The sequence below is a fragment of the Halyomorpha halys genome, unplaced genomic scaffold (assembly GCF_000696795.3).
Source record: "Halyomorpha halys isolate HHAL.00 unplaced genomic scaffold, Hhal_1.1 Scaffold467.1, whole genome shotgun sequence".
Taxonomy (NCBI): Eukaryota; Metazoa; Arthropoda; class Insecta; order Hemiptera; family Pentatomidae; genus Halyomorpha; species Halyomorpha halys.
In genome coordinates, this window is record NW_027114004.1 from 24,825 (window position 1) to 44,036 (window position 19,212).

At 33.1% G+C, this 19,212-nt stretch overlaps 1 protein-coding gene across 1 annotated transcript in view; it reads left to right on the forward strand.

Moving 5' to 3' along the window:
- dop (microtubule-associated serine/threonine (MAST) protein kinase dop) overlaps positions 1–19,212 on the forward strand; it is a gene marked incomplete in the record, with an annotated part of 102,490 nt that overhangs the window by 22,716 nt on the left and 60,562 nt on the right. The window contains 3 exon segments of the mRNA XM_067051257.1: positions 15,691–15,845; positions 17,386–17,461; positions 17,545–17,757. Of these exon segments, the coding sequence (XP_066907358.1) occupies positions 15,691–15,845; positions 17,386–17,461; positions 17,545–17,757 (444 nt within the window).

The window sequence follows — 19,212 nt, forward strand, 5'->3', positions numbered from 1 at the left end:
TTCTCTCTTTGAGGGCCAACTTCGCTGCTGCCAAGTCCCTGAAACATAAATCCCAAAGAGGCAGCATCTTGAGTTTACTCTTATACAGGATACAGGTTCTGTTCTGTTGGGCCCTCACCATGGACGCGTCCCCAGTAGCCATACCTCCAGGATCGCTATCCACCTCCAACCTTCTGGGTCCACCAACAGCCCGTCCTCTAGAAACACCTGAAGCACCACAGCCCCTCTCTCTTCCCTTGGTGGAGGTCTCCTCCTGGTGTGTACCTTCACAAAGGCCTTCTCGAAATTGTAATTCATCAGGAAGCCTCTGCCTTCCAAAAAGTGTAGGCTGCTTTCTGGGATCTTGAAAACCCTGTAAAACCAGCCTCCTCTTCCTTTATGCCGACCAGCGTCCATCTCTCAACATCGGGCATCCTAGAATTCTGGTAGCCAATTCTCCGTGGGAGAATGTCTGCCTCAAATCACTCACCAGGGAAGAAGATTCCCACCCTGGTGGTCCTTTGGAGCTCATCAACGTTGCTGGCGTGCAAGGTGATATTTCGCCGATGATGACGTCTCTGACGACAGTCGACAGCCAGTCCCTACCAGCTTGGTTGTCGCAAATCACGATGCACCCCCCGAGATGATATATAAAATTACTGAACATGAGGTGTGCACCCCCCTGTGCCTGTTCGTCCATAATCCTGATCAGGCGTGCCTGCACCTCATCACTCTGCTCACGAGTGAGCTGGACGGAAGAATAGCCGTCAGGAATGATGGCAATCCTGCTGCATCCCGCAGCATTAGAGTATGATGGTCTGGTTGGTCCACCTCCCCTAGGCCTCTTTGCCGTAGGCGCAGAAGTCCCTGGGAGGACCTTATCCTCTTCTCAGTGGAGGGTCCCGGTCCTGTAGAATTCTGGTCCTATCAACAGAGGTTGACGGGCCTGGTCGTTCATCAGTGTCCTGGGACTGTCCCCCTCGCCTCCTATCAGCTCTCCTGGTCGTTCCAGGTCCTGAAGGGTTCTGGTCCCTAACAACATAGGTGGAGATGCCCTGTTGACCTTTGGTATCCTGAGAACTGACCCTAAGCCTCATTCTAGCCCTCATGGATGGTCCGGGTCCCGCTGAGCTCAGGTCCCTATCAGCCGAGGCTGTTGGCCTGAAGGTCTTCCGGTACCCCTTGGCCGATCCACGCTCCTTGGCTCGCTCTCCGCAGCAAAACTAGGTCCTGTAGAGCTCTGTTTCCTATCAACCAAAGTTGCTGGGCCCAAACCACTCTTAGTCTCCTGTAGTCCTGCTGTGGCTCTTTTGATCGCACACCGCCTTCTCATTGGGCCCGATCCTCTGCCATCCCTTCTTCTAGACTGGAGTCTGGGGGCAGTGTTTCCACTTCTCCCTTCCCCCTGCTGAAGTTCCTCATCGCTCATCTCTTCCACGATCGTGGAAAGTGAGCTCGAAACATTTCCTGGCAGTTCCACTGCCCTGCCAAGTCTGAAATATCTGAGGAGGACGAGTCCTCCTCATCTGGAAAGGAATAAATATAAAAGAAGTTGTCATTCATTTTGTTCCCATGAGTATGGGGGTTCTTAAAGGCACTGCATGTACTACCCCCTCTCCCTACAGGGGGCATTGGATACAATGGGGTGCGCCAGGTGCCCCAATTGGGTCGATAAAAGACAGTATATTTTTATACACCCTCTGCCATTCCGCCTCAGCTCAAGCTCCCTACGCCTAGCTTGGGTGTTTAAAGGGCCCATCATGCCTGTCTTATTGACAGGCATGATGGACACGTGCCTCTGTCGTTCGCGAGTCCCATCGGACTCCCCAGGGGGCACCACGCAGAGGTGGCAGGGATAGGGAGGAATGGGAATCGTCAGACAGTGAGTAGGGCACTCTGGCCTGATTCAGCCGCAAAGAGTGGGGGAGACACCCGCACCCATCTCCCTCTCTTGTCCTCCTGTGGCCCTGCCTATTAACCCCCCTTGGGAAGCGTTACTTATTAGTAATTGGATAAATGTGCTTCATGAAAAATCCTTTTTCTTATTGTAGCCAAGTTTCCTTTCTTACATTTTTGCTATGACTCAATAACTATATGCTCTAGATTTTGATATGGGTTGACCGAACATTACTCTTGGTCATGAATATGGGTTGACCGAACATTACTCTTGGTCATGAATATGGGTTGATCGAACATTACTCTTGGTCATGAATATGGGTTGACCGAACATTACTCTTGGTCATGAATATGGGTTGACTGAACATTACTCTTTAAAAGACATTAATGTATGTGGTTATCTCTATAATAATTTTATATATTTGTTCTTCAATCTCAGGCAGTGGAGAAACGGGGGGAGGGGGGCTGGATACTACTTTGATTTTTTCAAACAGTGTCAAAGAAAACTGGAAGTCTGGGAAATCATAGATGGACACTGATGTTCCATTAGATACCCAGTTATGTGGATATACATAGCAAGGAGAAAGCCAATGTGGGAACTACTCTACCAGAACCTAGTTGCCCCACATTTCTGCATTCTTCCATAGCACTGATTAGGACAGTTGTAAGCAGTTGGGATGAACAGCGCTTCTCCGAAAATTTACGCTGGTAGATAATGGGATACTTTGGTCAGTAACAGCCATATCAACCCCAGCCTCTGGCATACTGTCCACATTACTGTCTTCGAACTGCAAATTGGCCAAGACTAGCTTGCTTGTCATATTTTCCGTTTTCATATGCTATCATCCAAATGTCAACCATGTGGTTATAGGATGACAGATACTGATCACATGAGGGTATTAAAAGATAATTAGAGGAAGCTTTAATACAAAATAAGTGTTGTTTCAATTTAAATTTCTTAAAACTTTAAGCACCAATTTTCTTCTCTCTAAATATTAAACTTAGCAGTTTCGGAGCAAACAGTAGTTAGGGCAAATAGTAGCATAGGGTTGAGGGGGGGGGGGCAAATCTCTAGAAATACAATTCCACATAATCAGTAAAGTTTAGTCTTCTACTATGAATATCTTCTCTCTTAAGGTTTGTCTTTTAGCAACATGCAAGACTGGTCGTTTGTTCCATGTAAGTGGCTTGTTTATATTGTTCAATGCCCAGTAAAGATGTAATTTTGGATTGTAAATGGTGGAGTAATTTTGATTTTTAAATATGTTATGTCTTGTCCCTCCCATAAAAAAATCAATATTTCATCCTCTCCCTTTGTGCATTATCCACCATCTTGAAAAAAAGGACTATTTCAGTTTTAGTAACCAACTGACTTCTTACACATTTTAAGTAAAAAATTGTACCAAATTTACATTTTCTACAAGTTTCTTGTATAACATGTTGAGAAATTTAGAATAGCCATCCATCTCACTGGAGGCAGTGAAAATTTCCAAAAATGTCAGACATTCAGAAAATTTAATGCTCCTTAAAATTAGTAATGAAAACTTATCCCCTAACATATTCTTATCCCTTTTCATCTCTTAATTTGTACTTTCTTCAATATTTCTTCTCTTTATCTGTTACTATTACCTTTTTCATTTATTGCTTATAACCTTTAATTTTTCTTATTACATTTTATGTTTCAGTGTATACCTCTGTTATTTTCCACTCAATATATATATTTTTTTTTTTGTAACTATGTCAAGTGTTTGTATCTTTTTTAGCCCTAACGAAGCCCTGCAACATGGGGCAAAATGTTGGCTCTAATAAAATAGTACACCAAATGAAATCTACTTGATGCTTACTATTTGAGTTTTAATTGACCACACCCAGACCAAATTCTATTTATTAATACACACGGTCAATCAGCATTCTTCCAGTAGTAATGAAAACGTTTGTTCGTGTTTTTTTTGTTTTTTTCAAGGTGGTGGAAAACGCCCAAGAAGGTAGAGTTCGAAACTTTTTATTTTTTATGGAGAGGGGGAAGGGTCAATACATTTAAGAAATATGAAAATCAAATGCTTAGAGCTATGTATACTGGATTGTACCTTAAGTAAAGATACACAAGACATATACGTATATATATTGTGACAAAATTACAGACGTATCGGTATTAGTATTTCACTTTTTTTTAAACATCTTCTTTTTTTTTCTTAAATTGGTTACCTGATGATTGCTGATTTGACGACTATTTAACTCGATAAATTCTTGCTTAAGCATATTTCATGTTATTTATGTTAACCAGAAGGGGCAGCGATTCTTTTTTTTTCTTAAATTGGTTACCTGATGATTGCTGATTTGACGACTATTTAACTCGATAAATTCTTGCTTAAGCATATTTCATGTTATTTATGTTTAACAGAAGGGGCAGCGGTTGGGGATTAGGATCCCCAGGATTTTTACAAGCATAGAATTATAAAACACACTCGCAGCCTTCTGATTTGGAAGCAGATTTCTAATATGTTAGGGTCCATTTATATGTTTCGGAATATGCAGAATATGATAATGCTATAGATTTTAAAGACTGTGTATCGATTTATCTTAACTTTTCTAATTACTAAAATGTTAAGGCCCATTTATATGTTTTGGGATATGGAAAATACTAAAATGTCCTCAATTTTAAGATCGCATATCGATTTATTTTTCCTTTTCAGATTCTAAGTAACAGAGAATCAAAGTAAAGAATCTGCAGGATCCTTGGATGAGTGAAGAATAAAGGGAAGAATTGAGGAATTGGCTCCAAGAACTAAATGCAGATGATAGCTTAGATAACCTTTGGAGCTACATAAATAGTAGTATACTACAGTCAGCATCCATAGTATGTGGAGTAAAAAGGTTAGCCACAAAGGGCAAGAGAACTTCCAGGGGACAGAAGAGCTGAGGGTACAGGTCAAAGAAAAGAAGTTGACATGGAAGACAACTGTCGAAACAAAACACCAGAGAAATGGCAGGCATATGTGGTATGTATTCTGGTATTCTGTGTGCGTAACAGAACAAAGGAAGCAGTAAGAAGGGGAAAACAGAAGTCTTGGGAGGAATTTCGGGAAAAGGCTGAACCAGGACCACTGAAAGAACATTAAGCAGTTTTGGAAGAAGATTTTAAGTCTTTAAGAGCCCGGAAAATTAAAGCTATAAGAAATATAAAAAATGAGCAAGGGAAGGTGGTCACACATGATAAGGCCATTTTATAAATCTGGTTACATGGATGAAGTGGCTGCCATCTGTAAAAGAAGAACAGAGAGGACGTTCCTGGGGCGTAGAAACCTCCGCCCGGTGGTTATACAACTCCTCTGCAGGCAGTGAATGAATGGCACGAAGAGCTCCACTGGAAAAGAATGGAAATACCACCAAAACCAAGATATTACAAGTAGGGAGGCAAGTTCTCTTAGTAGAAAGATCTCCATATATATTGTAATGGGGAAGAAATAGAAGCGGTTGCAGATTTCGCCTACCTAGGAACTATAATAGACAGGTCTGGGAAAGTGGACTCAGAAATATCAAACAGGATAAAGAAGGCTAAATACAGTCTATTACCAGATCTGCAATACTGTAATAGGGAAGCGAGAGGTAGTTAGGAATGTCAAGCTCCATATCTAAAAGTCTGTATACTTGCCAATACTCTTGTATGGAGCCGAAAGCTGGATATTGATGGACCGGCAGGTGCATTTCTGCTGCAGAAATGAAGTTTCTGTGAAGAACAGTGGGGAAGATGAGGAGAGATTGTGTCCGAAATGAGAGTATATGCCAGGAACTGGGGATTGCCTCAGTGAAGGAGGTTCTGCAGATATGGCAGTTAAAATGGTTCGCCCACGTCATTAAAAAGGAGGAACATAAGGACCCCCTAAAGATAATGGAGTACATACCAGATGACAGAAGGCCTCATGGACGACCAAGGAAGTCCTATCTGGAGTATGTCGACAGGCTTTGCAAGAGCAAGAGGGAAGGATCTTCGTCAAGCCAGGAACCTAGCTGCTAATAGAGAATATTGGAGCCTGTGACTGAACATTTCCCTACGCTGATTAGGCACTATGGGGAGAAGCAAAAAAAGAAGATTCTAACTTACTAAGGTCCCTTTATATGTTTGTTATGTTATAAGAGTTGCAGAAAACGATAATGCTATTAATTTTAAAATCGCGCATCGATTTATTTTAACTTTTCTTAGGGTTCCTTCTTATATTAGGTTCCCTTTGTATATATTCAGCCTTTTGTATGTTTTCAGCATCTTAAAAAACATAAAAGGACACTAATATGTTTGAAATCAGAAAAGTTATATTAAATTGATTTGCAAGCGTGTGATCGTAAAATCGCAGAAGATAGCATTTTCGTTTGCTACATCTTAATAAACATATAAGAGCACCCTAATATAGTAGAATTCTGAAAAGTTAAAATAAATTGATACACAATCTTAAAATCGATAGCATTTTCATATTCTGTATATCCCGAAACATATAAAAGGACCCTAATATATTAAGGACCCTAATATATTGGAAATCAGAAAAGTTAAAATTAATCAATATGCTATCATAAAATCAATAGCATATTCATATTCTACATATCCCAAAACATAAAAATGGATTCTTTTATGTTAGATATCATAAAAATTAAAATAAATTGATATGGATTTTAATATACGCATTTGCAATAATTAATCTAGATAAATAGCAAACATCACTAATAAATTAGTTGGACTATGTAATTACCTTACTTAATATTAGTCTATTGATCCTTCATTGTAAGTACTTCATAACACTACTGGGAGTACGCCCATTCCACAGGCAGACAATATACTCTATCTTGGACTTGCATCCAACCAAAGAATGACACAGCATCCATATATGTAAAACAGTAAAAAAAAGTCCCATTAATGGACTTCAAATCTTTCGGGGAAATACATTCTGGATGATTTTAAAAGCTCTATGGAACATCAACTTAAAATACTAACCTTCACAACTTCAAATGCCAAATGTTAATGGACACATACAAACCTACTACAAATGATTCTATGATAAAGTAAACAGACATCTCAACACTCTCATAAATACCATAGCCACAATAATCATATCTGATGACATATGAAGCTGGATAAGGGATTTTCTCATTTAATAATTAAATTTTATATCATGACTGGAGGAGGTGCCACTGGGTACTGTTCCCTCTCATGACATTTTAAAAAGTAATCCACTTTACTCACTGGTTGTCATTTTCAACAAACGGTGTGTATAAAGATAAGCAGTTTTTAAAAAAAATTAGTACTTCAGTTTCATTCTTGTAAAAACAAAAAGAATCAATTTTTAGAGGTTTTTTGTTTTCATACTTTTTTATTACTGGAATAACCAGGTCATATTCAAAAGATTTTTTTAATGAATTTTTATAATTTTGATTCTATCTATGAATTTTGTGTTATTTATATTCATATTATCATGTATACAATGAAAGTATAGTCTGAAGTGTAATGATTACACAGGGCATCAGTGATCTTGTGGCCCAGTTTTTCAGCATATTATGGGTATTTAAGTCAAATTCAATTATGATAATTCAAGTTTTCTAAAAATGAGCAAATATCAGCTGAATTGACCCCAGTTTTTGAAGTACAGGATTTTCATATTCTATATTTTAAAAAAGAAAAACTTATTATTTTGGGTGGGTAGGAACATTTTTTGAACCAAAATATTGTCATTTGTTTATTTAGAGCCTGATAAGAAAAAGAGTATGTGTTTTAAAACATCTAACAAGTTTTTTTTGGATATATATATATACACACACACACACAATGTAGATTGGAAAGCTCAAAATGTGTTATTTATTTAACAAAATACATAAAAAAAACTTTTTATTTTGCAATAGGAACAGTCTTATGAATGGGCATTAAATAGGATTGATCTTACTATTACAAAAATAAATCCGTTTTTTATATGATAGTCTAGGACATGCTTGGTCATGACAATCCCTTTGCAAGGTCAAGCAATAGTCAGCCATCATATCTGTTTCTTCCCTGACGTTGAGATCTCTCGTCCATTATTTTGATATCCTGGTGGGATTGTTTCTTTTCTTGGTTGAAGTCGTCAAGAAATCTATCGTAATGGCTTTTCAAAACATATACTTTAATACTCATATTAGCTCCAAGTTTTTTTTAAATTCTGAAGCATTTTTGTGACTATTTTATAATATTCTGCTGCTTTGTGGTTCCCTTAAAAATTGTTAACGACTGATATAATACCTCTAATCCAATCCAATTTAAGTCACAGAATTTTTAAAATATTTGTCCTTATTAAGATTATAGATTTGTGGTCCATCAAAAGGCTTTCTTTCAATTTTTTCAAACTGATGCTAGAAAATTATTTACAGGTATATTTTAAACATTCATCATTCTTGTTTAAAACATTTTCAAGTGCAGTAAATATTGATATAGGCCAATCTTGGTACAAAGTCAGTGGTTTAGCCAATTGTACATTTGGGTAACATGAAAGCACTTTTTTTATCGACTCATACCATTTACATTGACAACTGTTTAATTCAGATATTCCCTGGGCTTATTGTAATACAATTTTGGGGGATATTGTCTGAATTAATTATATTCCCTGTGGTGATTGTAATACAATATTGGGGGATATTGTCCAAATTAATTATAATTGATTGGTAAGTTGGTAAAAGTGATTAGTGGACTGTATTTATTATGGATTCAAAATAAATTAAGCATGGTGAAAAAAGAAAAGAAAACCTCTATTCTTAAATGAGTAATACATTAAAACTGATTATATGTGGAGTTTAGCCAAAAGGGTGTAAAGATATGTTAACATTGTTAATAAATAAAATTTTGCTGTTTATTGGATTGGGATAATATAGAATGATACAACTTTACTCGGCTGATGATTGATTAGGAACTAATAAAATAAATATAAGAAGATGGTCAGGGTTGTGGACAAAAAAAGAACAAATAGCTTATAACTATTTTAATGTCTGATGTTTCGCCCCACTTTGCAGGGCTTCATCAGGGCTAAAAAGGTACAAAAAAAAAACTGAGAATATTACAGCAATTAGATACAATTAGGTAATTTAAGCTAGGATAAATATTATGTAAAAATAAAGTGATAAGAAATTACATATAAATAAAAAGAAAGAAGACATAAAATAGTATCAATATAAAATAAACTTGAATAAACAATGATAAGAATAAAAAATAAGTAACTATGGCAAGAGTAAACATTTTAAAAATACATAAAATGTACAGTTAAAAAAGTACAGGAGATGTACGTAAAACAAAAAACAATACGGGGAAAAAGAAATTAGAGATTAAATAAACGTCTTGAAAGAATAAATATAAATAATAATAATAATAATGGTATTAAATGATAATAAATGAGGAAAGAACAAATCAGGACCACCTACCTGTTCAAAGCGAATGGTTGAACAGAAGGCGACAATAAAGCGGAAGTGGGGAGGAGGTGGCCAGCCGTTTAACGGCTATATTTCTATTTCAAATACGTTGCGCATACAGGAAGTAGTCATAAAGATATGAAGAAGAATGAAAAATAATAAGAGAAAGATACAGAAATATGATAATAATAATATGAATGGAATATGGCCCGGGTGCGGTCAAAAAAACACAAATAGTAAATAATTATACTATTTTTATTGAGCCAACGTTTCACCCCACGTTGGAGGGCTTCGTCAGGGCTAAAAAAGATTCAAACACTTGACATAGTTACAAAAAAAACAAAAAACATAAGTGGAACATAACAGAGGTATACAATGAAAAGTAAAATATAATAAGAAAAATTAAAGGTTGTAAACAGTAAATGAAAAGGGTAATAGTAACAGATGGATAAGAGATAAAATAAGAGAAGAAATATTAAAGAAAGTACAAATTAAGAGATGAAAAAAGAAAAGAATAAAATCAAATGATCAGACAGAATTCATACCAGTTATGATGGAAGTCAAAGACAGACTGAGCCGTTTGTAATGGGAGGAGTGGGGATGGCAGTAAGCACACCACAATAACGGAAATAATTTTAAAGTAAACATAGTAAAAAAAAAAACGTTGGCTCAATAAAAATAGTATAATTATTTACTATTTGAGTTTTTTTTTACCGCACCCGGACCATATTCCATTCCTCTATACACACAGTCAATCATCAATAATCTTCCGATTATAATAATTTTCTAATTTAGAAAAATTAGAATGATACATATCGTTACTAATAATATGTGTATATACTGAAGAAAATATAGTTATGGTAGTTAATACCATACAGGATATAATAACAATGATTGTAAAAGAAGTAAATAATAATAAGTAAAAGTAAGTGAAGAGTATTAAAAAAAAAAATATACAAAGAAAAATAATTAGACAATGATAATAACTGTAGTTTTTATATATCATGAAAATAATCATTTATCTACACAGATAATAGTAATAGTAAAGATAACAGGAGTAACATGAATAATATAAAGTGAAATAAGGTAATTTAAAAATCGGAAGTGAAAGTTTACAAAATAAAATAAAAGTACAAGGTGAGATGTAAAAAGAAGTACATAAAAAGATTAAAAATAATTACTTAAAAATTACTTATAAGTAATAAAGTATAGAAATAAGTGAAAAATTGTGATAGAATGTTAACAATATAGGTGATGATAATGATTAGTGAAATAAGTTAATAGAAACATGTGAAGTAAAAGTTTACAAAAAAAACAATACAAAGTAAATGTGAAAGTTAATTATAAGATAGAGTTATATTAAACATAGATGAATAAATATAAGTGAATGGAGCGATAGATAATATAAGTGATAGAGAGATAACAAACAGGTGAAAAACAAAAGTATAATAGAAAAATGTGGTGATGATAATAAAATGAGCATAAAATTATTTCGTCTTAATTAAGTTTAATATATGGCTGTAGGTATGTGAGATACAGTTTTTATCGATTTTGTGGTTAACTGGAAGGGGTTCAAGATGAATATAAATGGATTCTGAGATGAGTCTCTTTTGGTAATTAGGAACAGTGGCTAAAATAGTGGTATGGTCAAAATCAAAAGCATGATTAAGTGTAAGGGCATGTTCTGAAAGTTTGGAAGCGGCTGAGTTGTGGGAAGTTATAGATAATTTATGTTGAGAGATACGTGATCTAAGATGGTTCTTAGTTTCGCCTATATATGAAGAATTACAGTTGGGGAAAGGAACAAGGAATCCGGTAAACAATGTTAGAGCGGTATTGGAGAGGAATAGGATCCTTAGTATTAGTAAAAAAGTAAGATAGTTTATTTTGAGACTCGAGTCCAAGATGTAGTGAAGGAATGGTTGATTTTAAGAACTTTTGTATGTTGTCAGTGAGAGAGGGGATATATGGAAGGGATCTATAAATAGAGAGAGTGGATGGTGGATGTAGAGAGTTTGGAGAAGGAGAAGTAGGCGTAGAACAGTTGATGTAAGAGTTTAAAAGTTTGTTTATGATGTGAAGGGGAAAATTATTTGAAAGCAAGATAGTCTTAATACGGTGAACATTTGTGTAGTGGTATTGGGGATCAGATAAGGAAAGGCAATGGTATATGAGATTTTTGGCAGTTGATTTTTGATGGTGGAGGTGCTGGGAAAAGTAGTTTAGTAGTCTACCGGAGTAAGTGGGTTTGTTATACCAGTCAGTGGACAAGGAGCCATCATTATACTTTATAATAAGGAGGTTGAGAAAGGGGAGGGAAGAGTTTGTTTCGGTTTCGAAGGTGAAATAAAGGCGAGGGTGGTAAGAGTTAAAAGAAGAAAGGATATAAGGGATTTTATCAGGATTTAGAATGAGAAAAAGGTCGTCTACATATTTTTTGATAAATAAAATATCGTTATGGAATAAAGGGATGAAGAAATCAAGGAGGTCATTAAGCACAATGTTAGAGAGATCGTGTGTGAGAGAGTTTCCCATGGTGAGACCTGATGTTTGATGAAAGAACTTTCCCTGAAAAGTGAGATATCCGGATTTGTAACACAGTTCAAGTGATTCAAGATAGGAGGCTAAGTTAAGAGTGGTATGTGGTTCTATTGTAGTCCAGTAACTAATAAAGGTTTCTATGAACATTGTTCTTCTGTTTCTTCTCTCCTCTCAGTCTCTCCTGTTTTCTGGCCCTTCCTTCACCTGGGTGAGGTGTTGAACTTCTCACTCATACTGAGTTGACTAAGCACAAGCCAAAATTCTGTTGCTCAGAGTCTTTGTCTACTGTGTACTTTGTTCAGACTTGGGTCAAGTACCCCTCCTAGTTCACAGGTTTGCCAATAATTGGCAGGAGCTTGGTCTCCTCTTTAAATAATCAATTATAATGGACAGTTATGAATCAACTCTTTGTCTCTTATTGGAATTTAATTATGTCTCCACAAAGCTTTTACACTCTTTAATTAGCATCAAATATGTATCCTGCTGTCAAAGTTGTTTTCCTAAATATGCTTGATAAGCTTGTTTTACAAAGTCATTTCTAATTCTTTTTTGTTTTTCTTTACATAACTTCCCATATTTGTAGCAAAAAGGGTCGAGATAGTTAACAGAAGATTTAAGCAAATTAATCATGTTTTTCCTCTTATAAATGTAATTTAGAAAAATAACTACAAATTTTATTGACACTTCTGTCTTTCTTTGGACTTATGAAAAATGTGTAAACAAAGCAAGGTGCTTTAAGGATTATTATACCTAATTAAACATGACAAGAGATTTGTTAACAAAAACAATTTTTGTTTTTGACGGATCCATTTATAATGAGAACCTAGTTGTTTTTTTATTTAAAAAAAATCAAATACCAATTTGAGCAGAGTAACTATATGTTGTATACTCTAATACATTAATTTATTTAGATTTCACTTCTTACCAACCCCACAAAAAAAAAAAAAATAAATAAATAAAAGTTTTACTTCAGTTTGTAATAACCAAGGTCCGGATTTTTATGCCATAAAAAAAAAAACCCAGATTATGTCATATATTGTGCAATAAAAACCTGTAAAATATGCAGTAAAAAAATAATAAAATATACTGATAAACATCTCTAAGTATACAGTAAGAATGCTCTTAAATATACTAATATGACTACAAAAGGTCTTGAATAAAGAAAAGAAATATCAGAAGGGTTCAAAAATTTAAAAAAATTGTTTTTCTTATTTTCATAATCCAAAATATGTAAGTTATTAAAATGTCTTATAAACATAACAATTAAAAACATAATATGACATGCTTTCTAAACTAAAATAATAAAACTTACAATTAGTAACCCAAAAGAGAAACAATAATCATAGGATTTAAAGAATAGCTAAAATAGCTAATTGATGATTATTAAGTAAGAAATAAACCAAATACAAATTAATAGACAAATAATAAGAAACCAAAATATACATAAATGTAAGTAAACAAGAAACATACATAATATGAAAAAATATTTAAAATATGAAAGTTTTGTTTAAGATCTTAAAAAAAAAAAAAAGTAAGTGATTATGATATAGAAAAACTGAGAGGTCAATTTAGTTAAGTAATTCCATTCAAAATCATATTATTTATCACTATGTGTACTTACAGTTATTTTATTCTTCTTGGTTAGCATATTAAAATAATAATGCATTTAAAATTTCGAGGGATTGTGTAATTGGCAAGGCAATTTTTCTTAATATCTAAAAACTATCCCTGGTCAAGTTGCATGGTTAACAGGAAGAAAAATAATAGATATCACTTGTGTGATATGATGATCGATCTGTGATTTTCGTTTGCTCAAAATATGTTTTGACCAATTGTTGCAATACACTATTTTTCCATCAATTGTAAAAACCGTTTTATCTTAGGTTTTTGATGGGTCAATCCAAGGTTTTAACTTTTAACTTACTTTTGGCATTTTAAAAATAATAAATATTACTACCCGTATTTCTGAAATGATATTTTCACAATTATGAAAGAGAAATTGATTGCATAAATTCAATGTTTTTATCAATTTAAAAATAAAAATATTTTCTTATTTTTCAGTTTTAGCTTCCAAAGATCCATTTTTTTTTTTTGTGTGCAGTTTTCTTCAATATTGATTTATAGGGTTCTTTTACAATAATATTAACAAGTCTGCCATTCAATAGACCCTTTCTTGAGAATTCCTTGCTAAGCTTTATGTATGACATGCTATGCAAAGTAAACAGTAGTTATTAACCCCTTAAAGGCTTAATTACATCAAATATTAACCTTTAAGGGATTTATGAGTGCATTCATATGCAGTTAAATGATATGTCCAATATCAACAAGATATGCCTCCATACACTCCAAGTGAACTTGTTAATGTTATTGTTGGGCATTAAGATGTTACACTTGCCTATATCTATGATGGTAGAAAAAGCTATCTTTTAAAATATCATCTTATACCTTATTATTATTTATATTAAAGTTGGTGTTAATGTTGTTAAATTAGTAAACATTTTGAATTGATACAGTCCATTTCTATCTCAAAGTTGTGGAGAATTGTTTCAGCAAGTAGATCTTCGCATTTTTTAGAAAAAATACTACACCTACTTAAAGCAAATATTTTTTTAATATTATATTTTTTTTAAATATTTGTAAATATTTTTATACTTTTTAATATTTTGAATTGGAAGATGAAAAAATGACTTAAAAAGTATTGATCAATCTCCAAGTTTCCAGTTTATGAAAGTTTCTGAAAAATAATAACAGCATTGAGAATACCAGATTCTAAAATAGCATAAATACTTAAGTTTTGAAGATTTAAAAATTTGTCTTTCAGACATAACTTTTAATGATTATGAATGAGAGCATTAAAAAATAGTTATCTCTAAAATCCAATATTTTTCTGAGCATCAGCTGCATGTATCACAACCAAGTTAAAAAGCAATAGTAGTTGTTGAAACTGAATAAGTAGACCTACAATGTTTTCCTCTGACATTTTTTTATTATTAGATTGTCGATTTGGCAGTGATAAGTATTTGAACTGATGGTTATTAGACAACATATATACTATAACGTATATAATTTAACTGTATTATTTTGGGTTTATGTATGAAGTGTTAAACTGTTGTTATAATCTATAGGCAGATTGTAATAATACTTATCAATAAATAAAGTAATTATCTGTCAACCTTAAAAAAAAAAATCTATAGAACAACAGCTTGGAGAGTGATCAGTCAAAATAAAACACATTATTTATTATTTAATGTTTGTTAATGTCTTGACCCACTGTGTTGGCCTTCATGAAATGTTAACTATGTGTGGAAATTTTGTATGCATATATTAAGAAGAAAATAATAGTTATGCATGAGAATGAAAATAAATATATACTATAAAAAGTAACATTGTAAATCAAGGAAAATAATAAAGCTCATGAAATCACCCAAATAGAAAAATCGGGCAAAACAGAGTAATTAAAATAACCTTATTAGGATACATATGTTATAAATGATAAGGCTAAATGGTTTAAAAATTCTACAAACATTATGTTTAAACTTTATTATATTTATTATAAACCTAATTATATTAATTCTTTTTTCTTCTAAAATGTTTGCCCAAATATATCAAAAATAAATGTTTTGGCATGCACTTTATAAATAAAAAGTTAGGTCTTTACACCCCTTAAATATGGTTAAAAGACTTCTAAAAAAATAAATGTTCTTAAACCTTTATTATTCTCTGTTTTGGTGTAGTAAATTCAGGAATTTTACTTTATTGCACCATTAATGAAGAAATTGGTTTCTTCCATCTTTTACAATTGTTTGAAGTTTTGATTTGTGTTCATTTCATGTTTGTTGACTATTAAAACATATTTTTCAGTCTCTTTGCTCAAGCCAGGAACGTCTTCATCAATTACCTAATATTCCAACTAATGATGAGCTTCATATATTAATAAGGCACTTTTCTTCAAACGAAAGTGCCGAAGATGAAGGTAGAAAAAGCCCATTTAATCGTCCACGTTCCAGGAGTTTAAGGTTTTTTTTTGTTTTTTTTTAAATTTATAATGAAACAGTATGGATAAGTTATACTGTAATCGCATAAATGTGTGTGTACATGTATGCATGTAAGCAAGTGTGTGTGTACATGTTTATGTATTAATTAGCCTAATTAATCAATCAACACCAATCATAATAGACTCCTGTTATTGTATGTACTTTTTAATGTATTACTAGTGCTAAAACTTTTATTGGTGGAGAAACTAGTCCAACTAATGATTGCTTTTTGTACTAGGTCATTTCAAAAAGTTTTTGTTGTTTTTTGTACTAGGTCATTTCAAAAAGGTTTTTGTGTATAAAATAAGTTTTATTTAAATTTTGTGTAAAATCTACACTTAAAAATTATTTTTTAAAATATAGACTCTCATTGTCAGTTACTTTATTCTGCATTTTTGCCATACACATCTTGATTTGACATACTTATTGTTTTCAAAGTGAGTGCTTTTCAAGAAATTTGTCAGTCAGATGGTTCAATGCTGCTTACTTTTTTTTGGAACCAGCTCAAAGTGTAAAACCTCTCTGAAGGGTAACCTGATCTAAGCTCACCTCAAAAGCTGTTGTTCCCAGAATTGAACCATCTGAATCAAATGGCTGTTGTGTTACAATGTACCATTTTTTACTTTCCACTGCTCAAATTTCCTTGTCTGCTCTGTTCCCACTTTGTATTTTATTCCATTAGTGTCTAAAACGATTACAAATGACAATAATTTTCTCTTATATTTTGGTGTAATAAAATGAATTGAAAGGAAGAAACAGTCGGCATTCATAATTGAATAAAGATGAGAAGATAGTTGACCGTGGATAATAAATATGAGAAGATTGTTGGGGATGCGGTCATAGAATAACATAAATAAGTTTTTAACTTATTTGTATTATATTATACTGTTTGAGTGTAATGAGGATTAAAAGGTATACCTTAATATCTGCAATGAATTAATACACACTAATTATTTTTTAACGCACATCCAATTTTTTTTATCAACCTCATTTTGTTTTCATTTTGGGCTACCCAGAGGTTGACCAGTCCTAACCAGATTTTTAATAGTCATGATTCTTGTGTGAAACAAGTCATGAAATGCATATTAATAATAGTGGTGCCAGAAATTTAAACTCTGTGGAGTATGGGGTAATAAAAAAAATGATCGTTCATTATGCGAATGACTTATCATTCAGCGAATGATTCTTTTACATGAAGTTTAACAATTAATACAGTACAATAGGAATAAGCAATATAGGAATGTTCTTATCTATCATAATTTTTTCTTTTCTTTTTCCTTAAGGGAAAAAATAGAAGTAATTGAGCCCTGCATATACATACGTATATATATACAAAATGATTTGGAGAAAAATCCCCACTTTTGCACCCACCCCCATTTACCATTTTTCCCCAAAATAAGGGGGGGTATATATATATATGCATTATTCTTGAAATTTAGTAATATATCTGTCTATGATTTTAGGTGAGAAATTGTTTGTTTTATGTCTTGCTTTAACTTTTTTGAATCTTATTTTTTTTTAGCAGTCCCAGTCGTTCACCTATTATGGATAATGATATAGTGATGATGAACATGCTTTACAAAGAACGTTTTCCCAAGGTTTTAAATTTAAAGTTAATACTATTTAATGTATAATTATTAACTTTAGCTTTTATTGAAATTTGACATAAATTTCTTTTCAGGCAACTAGACAAATGGAGGAACGATTAAAAAGCTTCATTTTAGAAAATAAACATATTGATTGTAATGATTTAGATGCTCTACCTATAATTAGATTTGTTCATCATCAAGTAATAGAAATAGCTCGTGATTGTTTAAATAAATCAGAAGAAAAATTAATCACAAGGAGATATTTTTATGAAATGTCAGGAAATCTAGAGAGACTTTTGAATGAGGTATGCTAATTTTATACTGTGTGTTCGGTCTAAGTTATAAACTGTAGAGTTCTTGCTGTCAAGGATTTTGTTATTTTAGTTGTTGGAGATGCACATAATGTTCTAAAAAATTTTGTGGATTACCAGGATGAATAAATTTTTTTTTCAGTTTATAAAGATTAGAAAAAAAATATGTAAAAAGAATATGTATATGTAAACATTTTTTTTAAATGCACTTTTTACATAATTTAATCCTGACCTCCCGGATTAAAATAAAATTTTTTGTTAGTATAACAGAAAGAAACAGGCAGAATATTGGTTTGTCCCAATCTCTTCACATAGTTAGCCTTGCAAGTTACTGGAAAACCTATTCTTAAATATAGAATTATTGTTGGCATACTAGCCATTTTACTCCTCTCTACTATCATGAAGATGGCTTACTTAGCTTGGCTTAAACATTGGCCATTTCAGTAAAGGAAAAATAGATAAAATAAACGACAAAACTTGTACATTCCAGAAACTTTAGTTACAATTCGTCTTAGTTGTAAGAACTGAGATCTGCAGAATCCACCCAAATTTCAGGAAAGGACAACCTCAATTGGACTTCAATTTTTTGGGCAAAATTTATGTTCCCCTGTTTTTCTTTTTTATTGCTGTCCAAGGCTGTTAGGTGCATGAATTTCTGCTACTTGGGTTAATGGCTATGTTACAAAATGCTCCCCATTGCCTTATGAAATAAGACAGTATTTTCTGTTTCCAGGGCATCCTTAGCTGATATTAATCTTTCTTCCAAAACAACCGTTTTACAAATCTGGTGTCCTTAATTAAGTGTCATAATCAGGATATACATTCATTTTTCACTTGCAGAACATTTGTGTTATCAAAAACAAGAACACAACCAAAGCTGTCAGCTAGGTGGTCAAAACTTTATAATTAGTTTTCACATCTTTGCAACTTTACCAATACAATCCTGGAAAACACAACTTGAAATTCATATTAGATGTAAGTGCTAAACGTGCTTAATACCAATGAAGTCTATAGTTTCTGGTACTTTTTTGTTTACCTTCTATCTGGCTATTTTTGGCATATGGGACGGGACGGTTATCCTCATACTGGTTACCAACCTGTTTTAAGCAGAGTAAGAAGACCAAGTTTTGATTCTGTGGGGGTCACCATAGATACAATAAAGGTCAACCCGCCCAGGCTAGATACTAACTGGCTTCGTTTTTGACTCTATATTTCTTAACATACTGGCCACCACTATCTCAACAGTGTTTAGGGTACTATCAAGTAGGTACTAGGGAAGTGCTCCAAAACTGTATTAAGAGTGGCAAAATTCAAAATTACCTAACAACCCCACCAAAATAGGTTTGGAAAATTGACGTTTCTACCAGGTCATTCAAAAAGTCCTGTCGTTTTTTTGGGGGAAATTATAAATAAATAAATATTTTCAAATAATCACCTTTATTCATCAAA